Here is a 20,592-nt window from a genome sequence, read left to right on the forward strand (position 1 = left end):
TCGACTGGTCTCTCTTACTAGCTACTATTACTAATTTTAGATGTTTAGTGTAAATAATCCAATTTTTAATTAAATGTGGTTTCATTTTACGGTTTTGAAAATCCTTAAAGATTCAAAAGGAACCTAGAGAAAATTAGTTTGGAACTTTATAACACTCAGATAAAATTTGTTTAAGCTAAGGAGGAAAAAAATCATACTTTGTGTAATTGTGTTGGATAACCCTATGCATTAAACTCTTAAACTAATAATTTGTGCATGAAACTAAAAAATGAGACAACTGACAAAGCTTATCCAAATATTCATAATTTCTTGATTTGAAAATTCTATTACGAATTAATATCTATGCAATGAGATTATACAACATGGAATCATAATCATTAGATATTAATTGCACCAATGCAATCTTGTTTGTAGATTTTAATTAAAATATTTTCTATCACGAGACATGTCCTCCTAAGAATTCGAGATGGCTGGTACATTGAACCACTGATAATCAATTTTACGATAGCATTGTTAAAACTTAGATAACTATGTTCTTCTTTATTTCTAGAAGTAATTACTTTAACTATTTAAAATGACTCCATTAGTTAAACTATTTTATGAGGATGAATCTAAAACTTATTCAACGAAAAAAAAAACGAGAAATCATGTTAACAAAACAAAAATCAACTAGTGATTAGTAATTAATTACACTTTAAAATTAATTTAACATTACATATTAATGTATGAAGTAGGCGGAAGTTACGACCGAGGCGCCCCAAAGCCTCACATGGACGCACGTGAACTCCCGGCAACAGCACGTGGGCGACGGCTGTCGTCGTCCTCCGGCGCATTTTATTAACTAGTCTAAGCCAAACCATGTCACAATCGTTGCATGTTGATGTTTGATTAAACTTTTAACTAAACCAAATGATGAAGTTTATTTGGAAAATGGTTCACAGAAAATTACGTTTGAATGTTTAAAATCTTTGGGTATCATTATCAACTCCAACACAAACTAAAGTAAAAAACCAAACAAACTAAAACCTAACCAAACAACAAACCGAACTAATTTCGAATCAACCAAACTCATATCCATACTAAATCTAAATTGTCAATGCAACCATCTTAGAACACTTTATCAAAAAAAAAAAAAAAAAAAAAAAAAAAAACCTTTTTATTATCTTGCCCTCGCAAACTTCTTGTCTCTTGGGTTAGGATAATGGCGTAGTTGTATCAAACCAACTTAACCTTTCTTTTCGTCGATAACATATTTTATACGAGTTTGAATATAAATAGTAACGCAACAACTATATTAATATAAACTACAGTCTACGCTGTTAGTGTTACATCTCCTTATCCAACTCGGCCAATTTTCAAAGCCACATAAGAAATATCCTCATCATTTAATACTTGATAGAGTATAATTATTAGACCATTTTTGGGAAAATTGGAAATAAAAGATAAATACTTAAGTATTTGTTCATATATGAATTCTATGAACAAATATCAATTATTCTTAAACTATCCATTGCATAAGATTCAACCAATTGTTTCAAAAATAATTAAGAAAAATATGTATTAAAATGATAAAGAAGACATGAAGATATATAAAATGTCAAAAATATATTGTTTTGTTTTCGTTTTAGATGGATAAAATTTGATCTATAAAGTTTAGAATATGTCTTCTGAAATTAGAATGTATATTCTATACACTCTACCTTTTCTACAAAATTTAGATTATGTATTCTACACACTCTACATGTTCTACAAAATTTAGAAGTCATTTCTGTTCTACGGTATTTAGAATACTAGTTTCTACGACTTTTAGAATACATATTCTATACTTTGTTCTTTGTTCTACAAAAATTAGAATATGTTTTCTAACATTTACTCATGTTCTAAGAATGTTAGAAAACATATTCTTAAGTTTTTTTTTATTCTATAAAAATTAGAAAGTACATTCTATATCTAATTTAGATTTAAAAAAAAATATCTTAAAATATGGAAATTGAATATAGTGAATTTGATTACATCTGCAAATTACAGAAGTTGAATTCTGAATACTTTAAAAATTTTTATATCTAAGTGAATAAATTATAACACAAATTAGAATTTTTCTTTATACTTCACACTTTTTCCTATAGATTACGCTTAATTTCTTGTCTCAAAACCCGGAAAATTAGTTGAATTTTGAATACTTTATAATTCTTTATACCTAAGTGAATAAATTATAACACAAATTAGAATTTTTCTTTATACTTAACATTTTTTCCTATAGATTACGCTTAATTTATTGTTTCAAAACCCGGAAAATTATAGTTGCGCTCCATAAAGAAATTGAAATCAAGGGAGTGAGATAGAGAGAGAGATTGAAGAAGAAGAAGAAGAAAAAAAGTTATTTAATATGGCGTTATTAGAGAGGAGAGAACAATTACGAAAGCTTAACTTTGATGAGCAAGAGAATCAAAGAAGATGAAGATATGAAATTATCTACGGGAAAACAAATAATGGAATGTAAATAAATGTTGATTTTGTCCTATATTGTTTCCAAATTGTTTTTAGAAAGAAATCAATTTAATTTTGAATTTTTTTAATAGTTTAGTTAGATTTTAAAAGACTGGGGGCATATTGAGATTTTAATTATATGAAATCATATATGACCAATATTAAAGTATATATATGACCAATCATGAATATAGAATGCATAAATAGACAATAGCTTAATTATTTATCATTTATTTTCAATTTTCCCATAACATAATATAGTGAGGCCAATAGGTCATTAAAGGATTGATGTGACGAGTGGCCCTAAGACTTCAATATTGGGTCCAACATCAAACATGAATATACACGTAAATCTCTATAACTAAATTAATATTCGATAAATTAATAACTTTTGTAAATTAATAAATTTATCCGGTTTCGAGTTGAGACTAATATAAAAATGACATAAAATCGATAAATTAATAAGATCATATTTTTTTAAAAATCCTATATAAATATATAGTCCCATCAATACCATAAATTAATAATTATATAAATTTATCAATATATATATATATATATATATATATATTATATGTAAATTTTTTTAGTGACATATGACTTTAGTATTGTTTATTTTTCATAAATTTGTATTAATTCTTTGTAGAGTTCATTTTTAATATTTTTACTACATCGAAAAAAGTTTGTTTATTTTCAACTTAATAATTTATATTCTATTTGTAATTAGTTTTAGAAAGATATTGATTATAAAAAAAAACTGTTTTCAAGTTAAAATATTTTTAAGAAATTACAAAATTAGTCTAAATTCTCTATAAATTAATAATTATTAATTTGTCTATAAATTAATATATAACTTTATAAATTAATAGAATTTTCCGGTTCCGATATTATTAATTTATATAGGTTTGACTGTATATAACTCTTGTGGAAGTTGAGTTGAAGTTCAATCATTCAAAACACTTTAACTTTTTCATTCAAAATATTTAAATAAAAGAGTTTCTAATTTTAACGTTAATTAGCGACCCGACCCGGCCCCAACTCTACGTCACGTCATGTAGACTGATAATGGAATGCAACGAATCAGGTAAGGTAATGGTGAACAAATTCAGAAGAGATGGTGCAAAGTAGGCTCGGACATATCAATCATATCTTCACCAAACAGAAATATATATGGGTCAAAGAGATCATATCTTCACTCTAGGTGCAGACACATCAACCGAATTTATAACATAGAATTAGAAACCATACAAAATTGAAAACTATGTATGAGTCAATTAGATAAATGCTTAACGTGGACTCAAAAAAAAAAAAAAAAAAAAAAAAACTAAACAGTATAGACGTAGCTAAAACGGATTCTTGGGTTTTATAAAATGACTTAAACCATATAAAACTATATGTAAGTTTGCTGCATAATTTTTTTTTTTAAAAACATAAAGAAGTTCATTAACCTCATAACATTTCCAGCAACTCAAAAGTTTGATAACAAAAATTGCATTTTAGAAACATATCAAAGTAATCAAATATAGGAGAAGCACGCAGAAGTTCTGAGTCAACCAACTCGTTGAGCTTCTCTAGAGCCTAAAATAAGAAATGACTTTATCACAACGAAATCAAATTAAGAGGTTCAATGGCCTCAAATGTTTCCTAATCACGGACATACTCCCATAAAACTCGAACTCTACGTCAATATTGCAGATTCTCAATTCCACATAAGTCCCCTTATTTTCATGTATATTTTTAGAGTGTTACTAGAGCTATATATACACGAGGCTAATTAGTTACGGGTGCATAAGTGGCACATGAATACCGCCTAAAACAATTAGCTTAAAATTGAAAACTAAGACCGACGAGATCTGCTTGCTCAAGCGTAAAGTCTTTTGGTGTTGCTACTAACGTGTCTTCAAGGTTTTGGAAATGATCCTCAGGATCATAGCCTAGGTGTCTTGATAAGCTGGGAGATTTCACCAGCTTTTGAGGATTGACCCACAGCTGAACCAACATATAATCCAACGGCTAGTGATTTATCATCAACTAAACACATCCTTAATCATTACATTACCTTCTTATACATTCATTTGAGTTTTGAGATATCAAGCTTGACTTAATTAAATAGCAAAACTTTGAGACAATTAAAATAGATGATTATATACTTGCATAGAATATAGAAGAAAACCCAATCAAAGTCAAGATTTTTACATAGAGGAGAAACTTAAAATGACCATGAGTATAAGATCATTTAAGAAAGATAACAGAGCCAAAACGAACAATAAGCTGCCAAATATCCAAACATCAATCAATCAAAACAAGAAGCTTGAGATCGCATCATCTCACCAAGTGCGTTGTTAAACAATTCCGTGCAACAACAAGGCTTGTCCAAATCTGTCTCTCTCCCACACGTACACAAGGACAGAGTAAGGATTTCTCCTGCTCCCACATTGTAATGTGCTAGTGACCTGTTGTTGTCCTTCAACAACCCGGCTTTTCCGAATAACACCTGTTTCTCTGGTGGGATACTTCGGACCTCCTCGGCTATTTTCTCCTTGAAACTGGCCACGTTTTCCGATAACGACTGCACTGTTTTCTCAATGATGTTTACCTCACGACCTTCGACACTGACAATCGAAACCCTGATTGTACACCAACCCTGAAAAAATGTATAATGTCAGATACAGCTTAGACGAAAGAAAGAAAAAACAAAGACATGTAAGAAAGAGCCTGAAGAAAACATTACCGGGTGTTTAGCAAGAAACTGGTCTTCTGGAACAAGGCCTGACTCGTCAAGCTTTAGTCTCTTTGGCTCTGGTTCCGTTCCAGATACAGACCCAGTGGTTTCAGGGTGTGGCAGCTCTTCATTGTTAGCAAAATCTTTCACGAGAGAAGCATGCCAACGAACCATAGACATCACCCCTCCATCGTGCCATTTCAAATCTTGGAGAGAATCCCACTGATTAACAAGACGGAAAAAACCATCATGTATGGCCGACATATAAGCATGACTCTTGCTAACCTTTTCTTTCAAATCTTTAGGGGGACTAAATACTTCTGAATACTCGAGAACAAACCGAGTGAAACGTGGGAACTTGCTATCAGTTGGGTTCGTAAACTCAAACCCATCTCTGTTCTTGAACCCCAGCCAGAAATCGTTTCCATACCAAGCCCCAAACTGAGCTGTGAGCTTCATAGTTCTAAAATCCTTGCCACTCATCCCTTTAGGAAGTCTAAGGTCGAGAAAATATGGCAGAACAATGCGTTGACCAGCAGCATCAGCATCATCATCAAGATTAGCTCCCTCTTGTTGAATCCAAGAACGGAATTCGGTAGCCTTTTGCTTGTAAACAGCAAGAGTAGCATCATAATCAAGATTAGCTCCTCCGTCTTGTTGATTGATAGAACGATATTCGGTAAGCTTCTGCTGGTAAAACGCGTGAAAGGGATGGGAACTAGCCATAAAGCTGTATCTTGCTTCATCTGCAACAAGATGCCTCATGACGCTCTCAAACACCAACCCACCTTTGGAAATGTAACGCGCCATATCCTCGATATCATTTCTGATTATACCTGGAGGTGGCTCAGTGACTTGGGTACTAACTACAACATGACCAAAATCATCAACAATAGTTCCATTTTGTTGAATCTGAGAAAGGTAATCACTAAGCTTCTGCTTGTAATATCCGTGTAAGGGATCTTCAGGGTTCCTCAGAAAGTTGATTCTTGGATCTTTGACATTGGTCATCATCCTCTTCTCATACTTCAACCCTTTTCTGGCAATGCAACGTGCTACATTCTTAACAATTCGTTCAGCCTCCGCTTTATCTGAGATGATTTGCGAATCCATCTGCCTTCGAATTTCAGGTTTTGACCTAAATAAAAGATTGCCACAATAAACTATCAAATCTACCGAAATCAGTTGAATATAAGGTGGAGACAAATTAGAAAAATACACATGATTATTTCCATCGGAGAAGCAAGTGAAAGAAACAAGAGATTCATCGATACTATAAATATGAGAAATCCAAGGACTATACTTACTACTTAGGCTTTTAGGGAGAGATACGAAACTCCGATACCTCAGCTGGCAAGAAACAGTCCCGCCGTGAAAGTCGTGTAGAATCGGAGAACGAACGACTTGGAGAAATCGACGCAACCGACGAGAAACGAAGAAGATAAAATCAATATAAACCCTAAACTGATACCCAAAAAAACATGAACCCTACTAAACGAAACTTGTGTCTTAGGTTTTCCAACGGGCCTTTATTATTTGGGCCTCTAGTTTCGGTCCATAACACAATAACCTCATGCATGAGACTTTATCTATTACTCCCTCCGTTTTAAATTAGTTGTCGTTTTAGAAGTTGAATTTTGTTTCAAATTAGTTGTCGTTTTAGGTTTTCAATGCATATTTTTGACAGATTTTTCAATTTTACCCCTACTCTCTTAGCTTATTAAGTAATAATATTACATAAAACAATACATTAATTAGGGGTAAAACAAGAAAATTGAATGTTTTATTAATAAACGTGAAAAAACCTTAAACGACAACTAATTTAAAACCGAGGGAGTATCAATTTATCATAGTAAAGTTCTTTGAAAAGCAGCAGCAAGTTCTTGATTGATCTAATCTTATTCTTTTGAGTTTTGCTGCAATTGATTATGGTGCCAGAAAAAGGTATACAACAAAGCAAACAACTTTGCTTTTTATTATTTTATATTTTATTTTCACAAGCATGTCAAGAAGAAAAAAGCCAATATTCTTTTGTTTGTACAATAAGTAAGCACTTCTTAATAAACAATACGAACTGTCTTTGCAAGTCACTAGTTCCTGCATTATGAAATAACATCTCCTCGGTTCTTTCTTAGCTCGGTAGAGGATATATCCATTCGGAATGTTTCCGCTGGAATTGAGGTAAACATACTGCTTATTTCATCTGGAATGTCAATATTGTCGAGAACCTACAGAGGAGCGAGGATAAGTAAGGCATAATGCATAAAATCTCATAGACAACACTCGCACAATAGTAAAATTGTGTTACTTGAGATTGTAGTGTTGAGATCAAACCTTAAATTCACCATCTACATTACGGCCACCAACAAGGAACTTGCAACCTGTTCGTTTGCAGTCACCTAGTACCTCCAACATCCTTTTGTGGCTTCCTTCATAGTACTTTGGCTGCAAGAAGTTAAAGTTCCTTTATAATTTCGTCTTTAAACGTTGATGATCGCAACAATGTAGCATATAAATCTAATTGTAGGGTTTAAAAAAAAGAAACAAAAAGAAGATCTGCGGGCTAAAGGTTCATACATTAACAAGCCTTGCTGCAGTGTCAGCACCGATTACAAAACTGCTTCCTGGGAAGAGTTCAGCTTTCTTGTAAAAGAATGGCTGATTTGAAACTATTACCGTCTTTTCTGCAAACCAGATACCAACCAATATCAAAACGATAGCACGAGTAAAATACGCATATACTTGCATTGGAAACAATTATAGCTCAAATCATAGATTGGTTGTAATCACAGAGATATACAAAAAGGTGGTGCACAAGATTGAAAACATTAATAACTAGTGAGTGAAAAATGAAGATTCCGCAATACCAAGTACTTCAAATTGCTTGACGCGATCTTTAATTTCTGCAACTGTAAGCGATGGTTTGTCTGCATTTACTGCAGATATCTCAAAACATGGGTACCCTCCTTCACTAACACTGCATCAACAAATCTTCGTATGAGATTGTTTACATTTTGTTATCTGTTTTGTTGTTTGGAGATAATAAAAACGTCAAAATGCCAGAGGAGTCTCCAAAATACAATAAGGAAAACAATTCACATGGCACAACAAAAGAAATGGTCATATTACTAATTACCTTGCATAACATAGCATATCAGCTTTAACTAAGAAACATAGAACCAGCAAAGAGTCAAAGACAATAATGATTAAATAATAAAAACATACAAGCTTACCTCAGAGCAGCTTCCAACAGCTTGAGATGACCCTCATGTAATGGGTTAAAAGAACCAGGCAGTATAATCTTTCTATCTTTATCCGATCCATATGATTCTGCTATAAAGATATAGAAACTACATCAATAATGGCAACGGATGCAAGATTCAGTTAAAAAAACTTCAAAGTAAGTTTTATTGAGTCAAATGACCAAAATCTTACCTTTAGAAAATGGATAAATCTTAGAACACAATTGTCCATCTATAAGCTGCTCTAGTTCTTCTTCTTCACTAAACCGGGTTTCAGACTCATTAAGCACCTCAGACTCAGTCAAGCCAGAGTCAAGTGTCTCAGAAACTCGGCATGCTTTGGCCATAGCCTAAGATAATAATGACCAGAAGAGTTTTTAAGAACTCATGAGTATCTCAAAGCACAATGCTTTTAGAAAATTTATCCCCTAGGCAGGTACAAAACTGTAAATGACATACCTGAATCAGTACAGAGCTTGCCACTTTATCTTCTTCCTCTCGGCTTCGTTTTCCCTAAAATCTTCCACAATAAGATAACAGTAAAAGAGTAAAGAAAGACATGAGAAAGAAAATGTTGCAATCACCTTTGTTAGAGTAACTGAAGTTTCCCATATCCGGTCGGATGCTCTTATCGACAAAAAGAACCTATTCAGCATAACAAACAGAACTATATGAGTAATATAAAATCTAAATCCCTTGCTATGATTGTTTTTGTTTCAGAACAGGACATAACCTATGATCCCCACGCTTTGGACGAGAAGTTGCTAATGTTCCCGTAAAACCGACACCAAGAACCTCACATCCTATCCACCAAATTACCAAAGTTAAAACCAAATCCAAGATTTCTACTTCTTGCTAACAAGCAACAACTATGTTTCTTTTGTTAATCCGGAGGTTCTGGGCCTAAACACGTACATATCCGAGTAAAACATGATATGAAATATAAAAATACCACCACTGCAACAATAAATCAACTAACAATGTTACTAAGCAACAACGATGTTGATTGTTGAAGAAGGTAATGTAAAAATTAACCTGGTTTAGAAAGCTTAAGAGCCCGATTATAAGCTAACAAAGCCATTTCATTCGCCATTGCTTGGCTACAGTGTTGGTTCGGAACCTGAGAGAATGATAAAATCTGGTTATAGTCGGGAAAGAGAAACGATTTGATCATTAGTTCAAGGTTTTGAGAACAAACCCTTCCGAGTAATTGAACCATAGAGATCATAGAATACGGAACCACGGCTTCGAGAAGTGTGTTCGAAGCTCCAGGAACTGACATTAACCAACCTAAAGACTGAATAAGAAGTTTTGGATCATTCCAAGCAAAATTACATGAATCTGGTATATATAGAGAGGTAGAGAGAGAAACCTGAGAGGCACCGCCGGAAAGATACACGACGGCTTGCGTCGGTGATGAGTGAATTGATTCGACGATGGTTCGGATCGCAGAGTCTGCCATTGTTTCTCTCGTTGTCTCTGTGGAAGCAGAAAGAGAAAATTTTTAAAGTTGACTTTAAAATTCTAATTTCATTCTCGAAGAAGCTGACTTTAATTTGAGATACATAGGAGGTTTTAAAATTTAGTTTTCATTCGGTTATTTTGCTTAGGATATTTTCGGATATTTTATCCATTCGGTTATTTTCAAATTTTCGGTTCAGTTCGGTTCGGTTTTTTTTGCTTCGGTTTCGGTTCGGTACATTCGGTTCGGTTTATTTGCTCAGACCTAATTTAAATTATCAGTTGTCTATTTTCGTTGATTTAAATCATGAATTATGCACATGGTGATTAAAATGTTTAATTTTATGACTTATCACGAATTTTCGTTGACAAAAGCTAGTTGAAGCACATAATCGAAATCGAAAGAAGAAATCTTAAGAAACTAAAATTAAATCGGGATTTGAGAAGAAATCGAGAAGATTAGAGAAAAAAATCGAGAGAAGTTCTAATTTTGATATCAATTTTCTTCTTTCGATTCCAATTTTGTGCATCAATTGACTTTGTCAACGAAAATTCGTGACTAAAATGAAAGTCAACATAAAATTGAGCATCTTAATCACCAGGTACAGAGTTCATGTTTTAAATCAAAGAAAATGAACAACTGATAATTTAAATGATATTTTTCTCAAATAACAATCCTAATAAATAGGAAAAACTACAAAATCTACCACATTTTCCCAATTTCTTTCAAAATCTACCATATTCTTCTTCATCTTTCAACTCATACCACATTTTGCTGTAGATTGACAATTTTGCACTCACAGTTGATGGTAGTTTTCACGACTTGACAACCTGCACTTTTTTCCTTCCCTATTAATCTCTCCTCTCTTGAAATCTGTGCGCTTTAACCCCACATTATTATTCTCTTTCTTCTTCAGATCTTGTCTCATAATAAACGCTTTCATTTTTGTCTCCAGATCTTGTCCCCAACTGGAAATTCTCTGTTGCGTCTAGATCTTGTCCCTGATTTCATCATCTTGCTCTATTATCATGAATCCCACATCTTGTCCACCAATTGTTCTCATTTAAGGATTTCGAATTTTATTTAGATTTTTCACCATCTATTTTGGTCCACAGATTAGTTGAGCATTATTGTCTTCACCTACGCGGATTATTGAATTATTTTTTCCTTCTATTTGCAGAATAACAAAAAAATCCAGTTGTCCCTGAGTAAATCCAGATCTCTGGCGGACACTTTCGTTTCTCTCTCACTTTCCCTTTCTCTTTCTTCTTCAGATCTTGTCTCATAATAAACGCTTTCGTTTTTGTCTCCAGATCTTGTCCCCGATTAGAAATTCTCTGTTGCGTCTAGATCTTGTCCCCGATTTTATCATCTTGCTCTATTATCATGAATCCCACATCTTGTCCACCAATTGTTATCATTTAAAGGTTTCGAATTTTATTTAGATTTGTTCTCATTAGTTGAGCATTATTGTCTTCACCTACCCAGATTATTGAATTTTTTTTTCTTCTATTGCAAAATAACAAAAAAAATCCAGTTGTCCCCGAGTAAATCCAGATCTCTGGCGGACAAAACTACATCATCACGCTCAATTTTCGATCTAATTATATTACTCATTCGTTTTGACTTGTCCCCGATCTAATTCTATTACCCATTCTATCTAAACTTGTCCCCGATCTAATTCTATTACCCATTCTATCTAAACTTATCTCCGATCTAATTATATTACTCATTCGATATGAACTTGTCCCCGATCTAATTATATTACCCATTCGATATGAACTTGTACTCATTCGAAATGAACTTGTCCCCGATATGAACTTGTACTCATTCGAAATGAACTTGTCCCCGATCTAATTCTATTATTCATTCGATATGAACTTGTCCTCGAACTAATTATATCACCCATTCAATCTGAATTTGTCCATGATCTAATTATATCACCCATTCAATCTGAATTTGTCCCTGATATAAGATAACCATGCAGCATTTATTGCAGACCTGCTCCTTCTTTGGAAGCACCAAACGAAACTGTCTTGTCTCTGACACAGATTGTGTCCCAAGTCTGTCTCTGACACAGACTTTGTCCCAATCAAGGGTATTTTGGTCCAGCATTCCACATGTGCTATTGGAATATGGTAGATTTTGAAAGCTTTTTGAGATTGTGGTAGATTTTGAATGTCACTTGTGGAAATGTGGTAGATTTTGTAATATTCCCTAATAAATACTTTCTACGTTTGCCGTTTTCTAATCATAACCTTTTTGTAATATATTTTCAATTACTAAATATATTTAAATTAATTATTGCAACGTAAACGTTTAGTAAATCGTAGCAACACTTGGTTTGTTCCACGAATAATTGTAAATTTTAGTCTACTTTATGAATTTTTGTAACAGTTAATTATCTATCGTCGCGTCTCTCACATATAATTTTTTTTCATAAATAAATCGTTGTAACATTTGTTTTATTTGACGAATTATTGCAACTTTTAATTTATTTTATGAACTGTGTAATTTTTAGTTATTTTACTAACCATTGCAATATTTAGTATATTTAATATTACGATTGTACTTTTTGGTTTATTTTATAAACTATTGTAATCTTTAGTTTATTTGACGAACCATTGCAATCTTTACGTAGCTTTGAGTCGCTTCGCAATGATCTTACAAATAACCTTATACATCAAGTTGCTGCATGCGACTGGCATATAGTTTACTCACACGATTGCGCATCCGAATGTTTTGGAACTAGCGAGAGTATGGTAGCTAGCAGACTTTGAATTTGGAATCCAAACAAATAAAATTTGGTAAAAGATATTGAGAATAGTTGTTATACCCTGTTGATTACAAACACTTCAAGTGCTCTTCTGATTCAATGATATCCTATGGGAGCTGGAGCTTCTTTCAGCTCATGACCTTGGTAGTGAATATCCTGCAATTTATACAAACATATTAAAAGAATTTAATTAATCATCGATCTTTTTAACATACATAATTTCCATATATTTTAGAGTAAACACTTACGGATGCATAGTGGTTAACATCACGGTGATGGGCCTCATCAGCACGAACCACCATGACGACATCACGAAGCGTTGCGTCAGCTTCAAGCCTCCAGTAATCAATAGCAATAGCCGGTGCAGGAACGTTTTCAATGTTACCATTATCAAGTTCTTTGAGAAATTCGGTGTAAGAATGTATTGCTTCTTCCTCAAGGTATCCAACCATACGATGAGCAAATTTGGGGGAGATTAAGTATCCGAGTAAATAAGCGTTGAAGAAAACGCCTTGAACAGCGATCACAAGAGCTCGTTCGTACCATTTGGGTTTCGCGACTTCCATGAATGTCATTAAGTGCATTCTCTCATTCTCTGCTTCTTCAAGAAGGGCTTTGATCCAACCCCCACTTTGTTCGAAACGCCGAAGCGATTTGAAGTGCATAAGCATCCCTCCAACCATTCCTGGCACCGCTGCAACCGTTTCTAACATCATCGCTCGGCATCCATACCGCCTCTACGTTAAGTCGTTGGCAAAATTAGTCCATACTAAAATCTTCTAAAAATGATAGCTAGCAACCAAATCTTCTAAAACTATTTTCACTATTTTAAGAGTTAGCATTTGGAACCTGGAAGAAGAGATCGGTAGGCCATCGAAGAGATTTAACCATCCAATAAGCTAATTTGTCCGGTAAAGTGGAAGGAACATGGTGCTTCTTCAAATCTATCGTCAGGTCAGCTTTATACGTCTCCCATGGCTAGCATCATTCCCCACACACAAAAATACTTATAAATAGAGCAAGACTATAAGTAACAATACACAAAACATGTAGTGAAAATATGTAATGTACCCGAAAACAAGTCCATTTCCATTCAGTTCCATCTTCTTTGGTGATTTTCATCGGCTTCACGCCCCAATAACTAACGATTAATTGTTCCCATTTGTTACTACCTTGATCATTAGCCTTCTCGCCATCACCAGATCTTTTCTCCTCCTCCAACGTTTTCTTCTTTTCAAATATCATCTTGCTGAAATCTCTCAAGCCTCCCATCGCCGGAGCCCTAAAATTTTCCGCTGGAGCAAGTTGGTGAAATAGAATCGCATTAATGGATGTCGCCGGCTTTGATGCGTCAAGGAGAGATCGACGGAGTAATGTAGTGATCATTTTTCGGATTCAAGGGAGATCTTTTGGATTTTTTTCTTTATAAGGAAAACGTAAAACCCTAAAAGTTTGGGAATGAGGGGTTTAACAAGAACAGTGCGGATGATGTCAAAACTCAAAACATCAACTGAAGATCCAACTAGTTCATTGGGCCTTTAATATAGCCCGCACGCATAGGGCCCATTGGGTCTTCATTTTTTTTTTTTTTTTTTTTTTTTGAATGTAATGTTAAATTAAATTCAAAAGAAAAATATTCGTTTGTACATCGAGTGCAACGTGTAATTTAGAAAGTTTAAGAAAAACAGAATTTCATCAGACTTTGTTTGTAAGATTAACTTCTTGCCCCGAACCATATTTGAAGACCCATATCATATCTTCTGTCTCCGGTTGCTTTGATTGAAGAGAGTTGATTCTTTACTTGCTTATCAATCCATTTGATTAGTCTAACTGGAGGGTTTGGGTCTTCACCATGTCTTCTGCCGTTTCGTTCCCGCCAAAGAGCATGGATCGTTGCTTGGAAAACATAGCGAGCAATGAAACTTACAATTCTGTTCTGCCAATGACCAGAAGTGGAGAGTATCAAATCGTGCCAGTTCGTGGAATATCTCGATCGGTAGATGTTTTTTGCCAAGGCCTGCCATACTTCAGAGGTGAAACTACAGGAGAAAAAGAGATGGTCACGTGATTCAAGAGTGTTGTTGCAGAGAACACAGGCTGTGGAAATTCCTTTGTTCCAATGCATCATTCTGTCACCCGTTGATAGGCGGTTTTGGGCCGCTAACCAAACACAAAAGGAGAATTTTGGCGTAGCGTGAGGAAACCAGACACTTTTGTGCCAAGCGACTTCGTTTGTAACAGTGCGTGTAAGATGCCAAGTGTCTTTAGTGGAGAAACTTGGGTCTTCATTTTAGAGTCTTATAGAGATGGTATTTTTAATGCCAAAGCATAGAGCAAGATAGTTTCTGACTGTGGTGTGTTGATTTCTTTGTCTTAAGTCTCTAATTCATGCTTCATGTGCAGCTCTATATTTTCTTCCCCGATGAGGCGAAAGTTAGAGTTAAGATGATGAAGATGTACACGAACCGGATGAAAACAGAGTATGTTTACAGAGCAAATTTTGGTGGCGCAACAGAACTTGACCAGTGAGATCTCTTCAAAGTTTCATTTGGAAGTTTTCCATGTAAAAAAACATGTTCTTGTTCCTTAGCATCAAGTTCTTATAAAACTGAGAGAAGAAATGTTTTGATTGTATGAGCTTGGGGATTGGATTTGGAATTGAACGCTTAGACTTATGAAACATAAGAGTAATGCTTTTGTCCCAAAAATGATTATGACTTGAGCACAAAAGGAAAAGCACAAACTTAGAACTCTTTAGTATATATTAACATATGAGATATAGTATATAGCATAAGTTTCCTTTTGCTTATCTTATGTATTAATCTCAAAGTCTATATATAGACTAATTGTACATACATTTGGATTTAATGAGAATTTCAGTTTAATTCAATATGTTAACATGGTATCAGAGCAATTTTAATTCTCTCTCATTCTTTTCTCGGGAAAATTTCTAACAGAACATTTTCCGAGAAAATTTCATCTTCTTCATCAAATCTCTTTGATTCTTCTTCGATCTTCATCGTTTCTTCATCCGATCATCGTTATCTTCCATCGTTCTTCATATTATCAGCTCGGTGTGTGTATACAGCCACCGAATCATCTCTTTTCACTTTCGATTTCATTATCAAGAATCGAAATTTTTCTTCCGCCATTTTCATCTCTTCTTTGAACTCATATCAATTCGAGCTTCACTTTCATTCATTATCATCACAAATATCTCATTCTTTCTGATTTCTTGAAGTATACCATGTCGACGAGTGAATCTTCCCGTCAATCAATTGATCAATACAATAATCCGTTCTTTCTTCACAATACTGATCATGCCGGATTGGTGTTAGTCTCTGATCGTCTTTCTACCGGAGCTGATTTCCATGCCTGGCGACGTTCGATGCGTATGGCTCTTAATGTCAGGAACAAGCTTGGATTCATAGACGGTACAATTACTAAACCATCTCCGGAACATAGAGATTTTGGATCTTGGTCACGATGCAACGATATGGTTGCAACCTGGTTAATGAATTCAGTATCGAAAAAGATAGGCCAGAGTTTACTTTTTATCTCTACTGCTGAAGGTATCTGGCAAAATCTTATGTCAAGGTTTAAACAAGATGATGCTCCAAGAGTTTATGAAATTGAGCAAAAATTGAGTTCTATTCAACAGGGATCTTTAGATGTAAGTGCCTATTACACAGAACTGGTAACATTGTGGGAAGAATATAAAAATTATGTTGAGTTACCAGTGTGTACTTGCGGCAAATGTGAGTGTAATGCAGCTGTGTTGTGGGAGAGATTACAACACAGGAGCAGGGTAACCAAATTCTTGATGGGATTAAATGATTCATTTGAGTCTACAAGACGTCACATTCTGATGTTGAAGCCGATTCCAACGATTGAGGATGCTTTTAACTTGGTGACTCAAGATGAGCGTCAGAAGAATATCAAGCCTCATGCTAAGTCTGAGGGTGTAGTCTTCCAAACATCAGGACCTCCTATTCCTGTTAATCCTGATATGAGTGTTTACAATGGATTTCAGGAGAATTATGCTTATGCAATGCAAGGTGGATATCGTCCTAGACAGCCAAGGCCTATGTGTACTCATTGTGGCCAAACAGGACATGTAGTACAGAAGTGTTTTAAGCTTCATGGCTATCCCCCAGGATATATACCAGGGTTTAAGAGTATCTCTGCTGGCTATCATTCCCAGAGACCAGCTACTCCAATGCCTGCTCAATCCTATCAGTCTAGGGGACCAGTTCAACAGAACCAGAGGCCTCACACTGTTGCTCATGAATATGCCTTATATGGCACCACCTGCAATCAGTCCTATGAATTTGGATGTTAGCACGATGAGTTCTGATCAGATTCAGACTTTATTACAACAACTCACTGGTCATGTTAAAAATTCAGTTCCGGAGACTTCAGTCCCTTCCCCATCAGTCTCTTCCATTACAAATCATGGTGCTATGGCTATTCAAACTGTACCTGTTTCAACTGTCACTGCTAATGGTGCTATGGATATACAATCTTCTTCTGGTATTATCTCATTTCCTTCATCTTCACTTCGTTTTGAAAACAACAAACTCACTTTTCAACATCAGTGTTTATCAACTTTATATACAAATCTTCCTCATGGTTCTTGGATCATTGACAGTGGAGCTACTACCCATGTTTGTTCTGATCTAGGATTGTTCAATGAAACTGAAATAGTTTCTGGAGTAAAAGTCTCCTTACCAAATGACACTAGGGTAGACATCACACACACTGGCACTATCCATCTATCATCATCTCTTGCATTACATGATGTGTTACATGTACCATCATTTAAATTCAATCTTATCTCTGTTTCAAGTTTATTAAAATCAAGTAATTGTTCAGCACATTTCTTTCCTGATTCATGTTTTATTCAGGAGTATATTCAGGGCTTGACGATTGGTAGAGGCATTTTACTTCACTATCTCTACATTTTACAACTTGAACATCCATCATCTACATCATTCTTCTCTGGATCCTTGATGGTTGATGGTGATCTTTGGCACAGGCGCCTTGGACATCCATCATCTGACAAGTTAAAGCATATTCCGGGTATATTGTCTAAAACTAGTTTTTCAAATTCTCCTTGTAGTGTCTGTCCTTTAGCTAAACAAAAACGTTTGTCATTTGAGTCTAATAATAGATTGTCAGCTTTACCATTTGATTTAGTTCATATGGATGTCTGGGGTCCATTTTCAATCGAGTCTGTTGAAGGATATAAGTACTTTTTCACTTTAGTAGATGATTGTACTCGTGTTACATGGATATATCTTATGAGAAATAAAAGTGAAGTTACTGGTCATTTTAAAGCTTTTATTCAGCATGTTTCTACTCAATACAACAATATCATAAAAGCTATTAGAACTGATAATGCTCCTGAACTTGCATTTACTGAGATTGTTAAAAATCATGGTATGCTTCATCAATTCTCTTGTGCATATACACCACAACAAAATTCTGTTGTTGAAAGAAAGCATCAACACTTATTGAATGTTGCAAGGGCTTTACTGTTTCAGTCTAATCTTCCTTTAGCTTATTGGAGTGACTGCATCTTGACTTCTGTTTTTCTGATCAATAGGACACCATCTCTGTTATTAGAAAATAAATCACCATATGAAATGTTAACAAAGAAGCAACCTGATTACTCTTTTATTCGCACTTTTGGATGTCTGTGTTATGTTTCTACTCTTCAAAAGGATAGACATAAGTTTAGTGCTAGAGCTGATAAATGTGTGTTTTTAGGCTTTGCTTCTGGTTACAAAGGCTATAAAATGTTGCATTTAGAAAATAACATCATCTCTGTATCGAGAAATGTGATTTTCCATGAAAATACATTTCCATTCCATGACATCACAGTTTCAAATCCACCAGATATTTTCAATAAAAACATTTTACCTTTACCAGTTCCTGTTATTCTTGATTCTTTTATTGATTCATCACATAACATTTCTACTCCACATCATACTATACCATCTCATGCATCATCTTCATCACATTCTACACCTAGTGTCCCATCTACATCACAAGAGATTGTTACAACAGAAAGTACTACTGTTTCATTGCCCAATGCTAGGCCAAAACGATCTGCAAAGGTACCCACTTATCTATCTGATTACCACTGTTCTTTCACCAAAATTTCTGAACCATCTACACAAATTTCTCCACCAGCCACTTCCATCACTTCTTCAAAAGTATGTACCACTCCTTACCCTTTATCAAAATATCTCTCTTACTCCCTTTTCAATGAACCATATCAGTCTATAGTACTTTCATATTCTCTTGAAACAGAACCTACCAATTTTAAACAAGCTATAGCATCACTGCAATGGACTAAAGCTATGGATGTGGAACTTGAGGCTATGGAATTGAATAAAACATGGAGTGTTGTAGAACTACCACAAGGGAAAAATGTTGTTGGTTGCAAATGGGTCTATACTATAAAGTATAAGGCTGATGGTACTATAGAAAGATATAAGGCCAGATTGGTTGCTAAAGGGTTTACTCAACAGGAAGGAATAGATTATTTTGTTTTCTCCTGTGGCTAAACTTGCAAGTATAAAGCTAATTCTGGGTCTTGCAGCTAACAAGGGTTGGTGCTTAACCCAAATGGATGTTACCAATGCTTTTTTGCATAGTGAATTGGAAGAGGAGATATATATGAGCTTACCACAGGGATATACTCCAAGCTCAGGAACTTTGCCGCCTAATGCAGTGTGCAAACTACATAAGTCCATTTATGGATTAAAACAAGCAAGTCGGCAATGGTATAAATGCTTCTCAACAGTTCTTTTATCTGATGGTTTCATCCAGTCTCTTGTGGATAACACGATGTTTGTTAAAGTCAAAGGTATGACTTTCATTGCTCTACTGGTGTATGTAGACGATATTCTTATTGCTAGCAATAATGAAGCTGCAGTAAGTGATTTGAAAAGAGTATTGGCTCAGCAGTTTAAGACTAAGGATCTTGGACCAGTCAAGTTTTTCTTAGGTCTTGAAGTTGCTAGAAACTCAGATGGTATTTCAGTTTCCCAGAGAAAGTATTGTTTGGATCTGTTAAAAGATGCAGGTTATGTTGAGTGCAAACCAAGGTCTGTTCCTATGGATCCTAAAGTCAATCTTACTAAGGAGACGGGTGTTCTCTTACAAGATGGAAGACCTTACAAAGAACTAGTGGGGAGACTGCTTTATCTTACTCTAACCAGACCAGATATCACATTTGCTGTCAACCGGTTGAGTCAGTTTCTCTCTTGTCCTACAGATGCACATCTCCAAGCAGTGTACAATGTGCTCAAGTATCTTAAAGCAAATCCGGGCCAAGGTTTGTTCTACTCTGTTAATACAGAACTTTGTCTCAATGGATTTTCAGATGCTGATTGGGGTACGTGCTTAGACACAAGAAGATCTGTTACCGGTATATGTGTGTTCTTAGGAACTTCTTTGATCTCTTGGAAATCAAAGAAACAACAGGTTGCAAGCAGTAGTAGCACTGAAGCTGAATACAGAGCCATGGCCATGGCTTCTGATGAAATGGTATGGCTTAATCAATTGTTAAAGAGTCTCCATATCTTTGTGACTTCTCAGGCTAAGCTCTTCACTGATAACAAGTCAGCAATGCACATTGCTAATAATCCGGTATTTCACGAGAGAATAAAACATATGGAGATAGATTGCCATAGAACCAGAGATCGGATCAAAGAGGGTTTACTAAAAGTTTTTCATGTTACAACCAATAATCAGTTGGCAGATATCTTGACAAAGCCTCTTCATCCAGGGCCTTTTCATTCTGTACTTGGCCGTATGTCAGTTTCAAGTCTCTTCACTTCACAAGAGGATTCTGTTGTAGAGACTTGAGGGGGGCTATTAACATATGAGA

The 20,592-nt window shown here is 34.9% G+C and overlaps 4 protein-coding genes across 6 annotated transcripts; 1 reads left to right on the forward strand and 3 right to left on the reverse strand.

Moving 5' to 3' along the window:
• Positions 1 to 4,638: 4,638 nt before the first annotated feature.
• On the reverse strand, positions 4,639 to 6,727 carry LOC9313130 (probable splicing factor 3A subunit 1). Its single transcript, XM_021025542.1, has 3 exons — positions 6,517 to 6,727; positions 5,219 to 6,347; positions 4,639 to 5,131 (listed from the first exon to the last, which is right to left on the reverse strand). Exons 2-3 carry the CDS (start codon positions 6,320 to 6,322, stop codon positions 4,781 to 4,783), a joined length of 1,455 nt encoding a protein of 484 aa, XP_020881201.1. The 5' UTR covers positions 6,323 to 6,347; positions 6,517 to 6,727; the 3' UTR covers positions 4,639 to 4,780.
• Positions 6,728 to 7,152: 425 nt separating this feature from the next.
• Positions 7,153 to 10,007, reverse strand: LOC9313131. Of its 3 annotated transcripts, none has more exons than XM_021025544.1 (12): positions 9,824 to 10,007; positions 9,650 to 9,748; positions 9,487 to 9,571; positions 9,185 to 9,254; positions 9,036 to 9,096; positions 8,911 to 8,964; positions 8,645 to 8,801; positions 8,443 to 8,539; positions 8,077 to 8,186; positions 7,787 to 7,893; positions 7,544 to 7,654; positions 7,153 to 7,437 (listed from the first exon to the last, which is right to left on the reverse strand). In XM_021025544.1, exons 1-12 carry the CDS (start codon positions 9,911 to 9,913, stop codon positions 7,312 to 7,314), a joined length of 1,167 nt encoding a protein of 388 aa, XP_020881203.1. In that variant the 5' UTR covers positions 9,914 to 10,007; the 3' UTR covers positions 7,153 to 7,311. The 3 variants fall into 3 exon arrangements, with proteins under 3 accessions (XP_020881203.1, XP_020881202.1, XP_020881204.1); XM_021025543.1 differs by having other exon boundaries at positions 8,443 to 8,542; positions 9,824 to 9,987; XM_021025545.1 differs by having other exon boundaries at positions 8,443 to 8,542; positions 9,650 to 9,741; positions 9,824 to 9,905.
• Positions 10,008 to 12,719: 2,712 nt separating this feature from the next.
• LOC9313132 (ubiquinol oxidase 1c, mitochondrial) lies at positions 12,720 to 14,252 on the reverse strand. The gene is made up of 4 exons (XM_002877018.2): positions 13,761 to 14,252; positions 13,539 to 13,667; positions 12,938 to 13,426; positions 12,720 to 12,845 (listed from the first exon to the last, which is right to left on the reverse strand). Exons 1-4 carry the CDS (start codon positions 14,073 to 14,075, stop codon positions 12,786 to 12,788), a joined length of 993 nt encoding a protein of 330 aa, XP_002877064.1. The 5' UTR covers positions 14,076 to 14,252; the 3' UTR covers positions 12,720 to 12,785.
• Positions 14,178 to 20,570, forward strand: LOC110228278 (uncharacterized mitochondrial protein AtMg00810-like). The gene is made up of 2 exons (XM_021025070.1): positions 14,178 to 14,214; positions 19,894 to 20,570. Exons 1-2 carry the CDS (start codon positions 14,178 to 14,180, stop codon positions 20,568 to 20,570), a joined length of 714 nt encoding a protein of 237 aa, XP_020880729.1.
• The last annotated feature ends 22 nt before the right edge of the window (positions 20,571 to 20,592 follow it).

Source organism: Arabidopsis lyrata (assembly GCF_000004255.2).
Source record: "Arabidopsis lyrata subsp. lyrata unplaced genomic scaffold ARALYscaffold_5, whole genome shotgun sequence".
In the NCBI taxonomy this organism is placed as follows: domain Eukaryota; kingdom Viridiplantae; phylum Streptophyta; class Magnoliopsida; order Brassicales; family Brassicaceae; genus Arabidopsis; species Arabidopsis lyrata.

Coding starts and splice junctions, on each gene's coding strand:
- LOC9313130 (XM_021025542.1), bottom strand. CDS start 6,322: ATGGATTCGCAAATCATCTCAGATAAAGCGGAGGCTGAACGAATTGTT. Junction 5,132..5,218: donor AGTTTCTTGCTAAACACCCG/GTAATGTTTTCT, acceptor ACATTTTTTCAG/GGTTGGTGTACAATCAGGGT.
- LOC9313131 (XM_021025543.1), bottom strand. CDS start 9,913: ATGGCAGACTCTGCGATCCGAACCATCGTCGAATCAATTCACTCATCA. Junction 8,187..8,442: donor CTGTTGGAAGCTGCTCTGAG/GTAAGCTTGTAT, acceptor TTGTTGATGCAG/TGTTAGTGAAGGAGGGTACC. Junction 7,655..7,786: donor CTGCAGCAAGGCTTGTTAAT/GTATGAACCTTT, acceptor AACTTCTTGCAG/CCAAAGTACTATGAAGGAAG.
- LOC9313132 (XM_002877018.2), bottom strand. CDS start 14,075: ATGATCACTACATTACTCCGTCGATCTCTCCTTGACGCATCAAAGCCG. Junction 13,668..13,760: donor GGAAATGGACTTGTTTTCGG/GTACATTACATA, acceptor GAATGATGCTAG/CCATGGGAGACGTATAAAGC. Junction 12,846..12,937: donor ATGTTAACCACTATGCATCC/GTAAGTGTTTAC, acceptor TATAAATTGCAG/GATATTCACTACCAAGGTCA.
- LOC110228278 (XM_021025070.1), top strand. CDS start 14,178: ATGTCAAAACTCAAAACATCAACTGAAGATCCAACTA. Junction 14,215..19,893: donor ATCAACTGAAGATCCAACTA/GTTCATTGGGCC, acceptor AAGAACTAGTGG/GGAGACTGCTTTATCTTACT.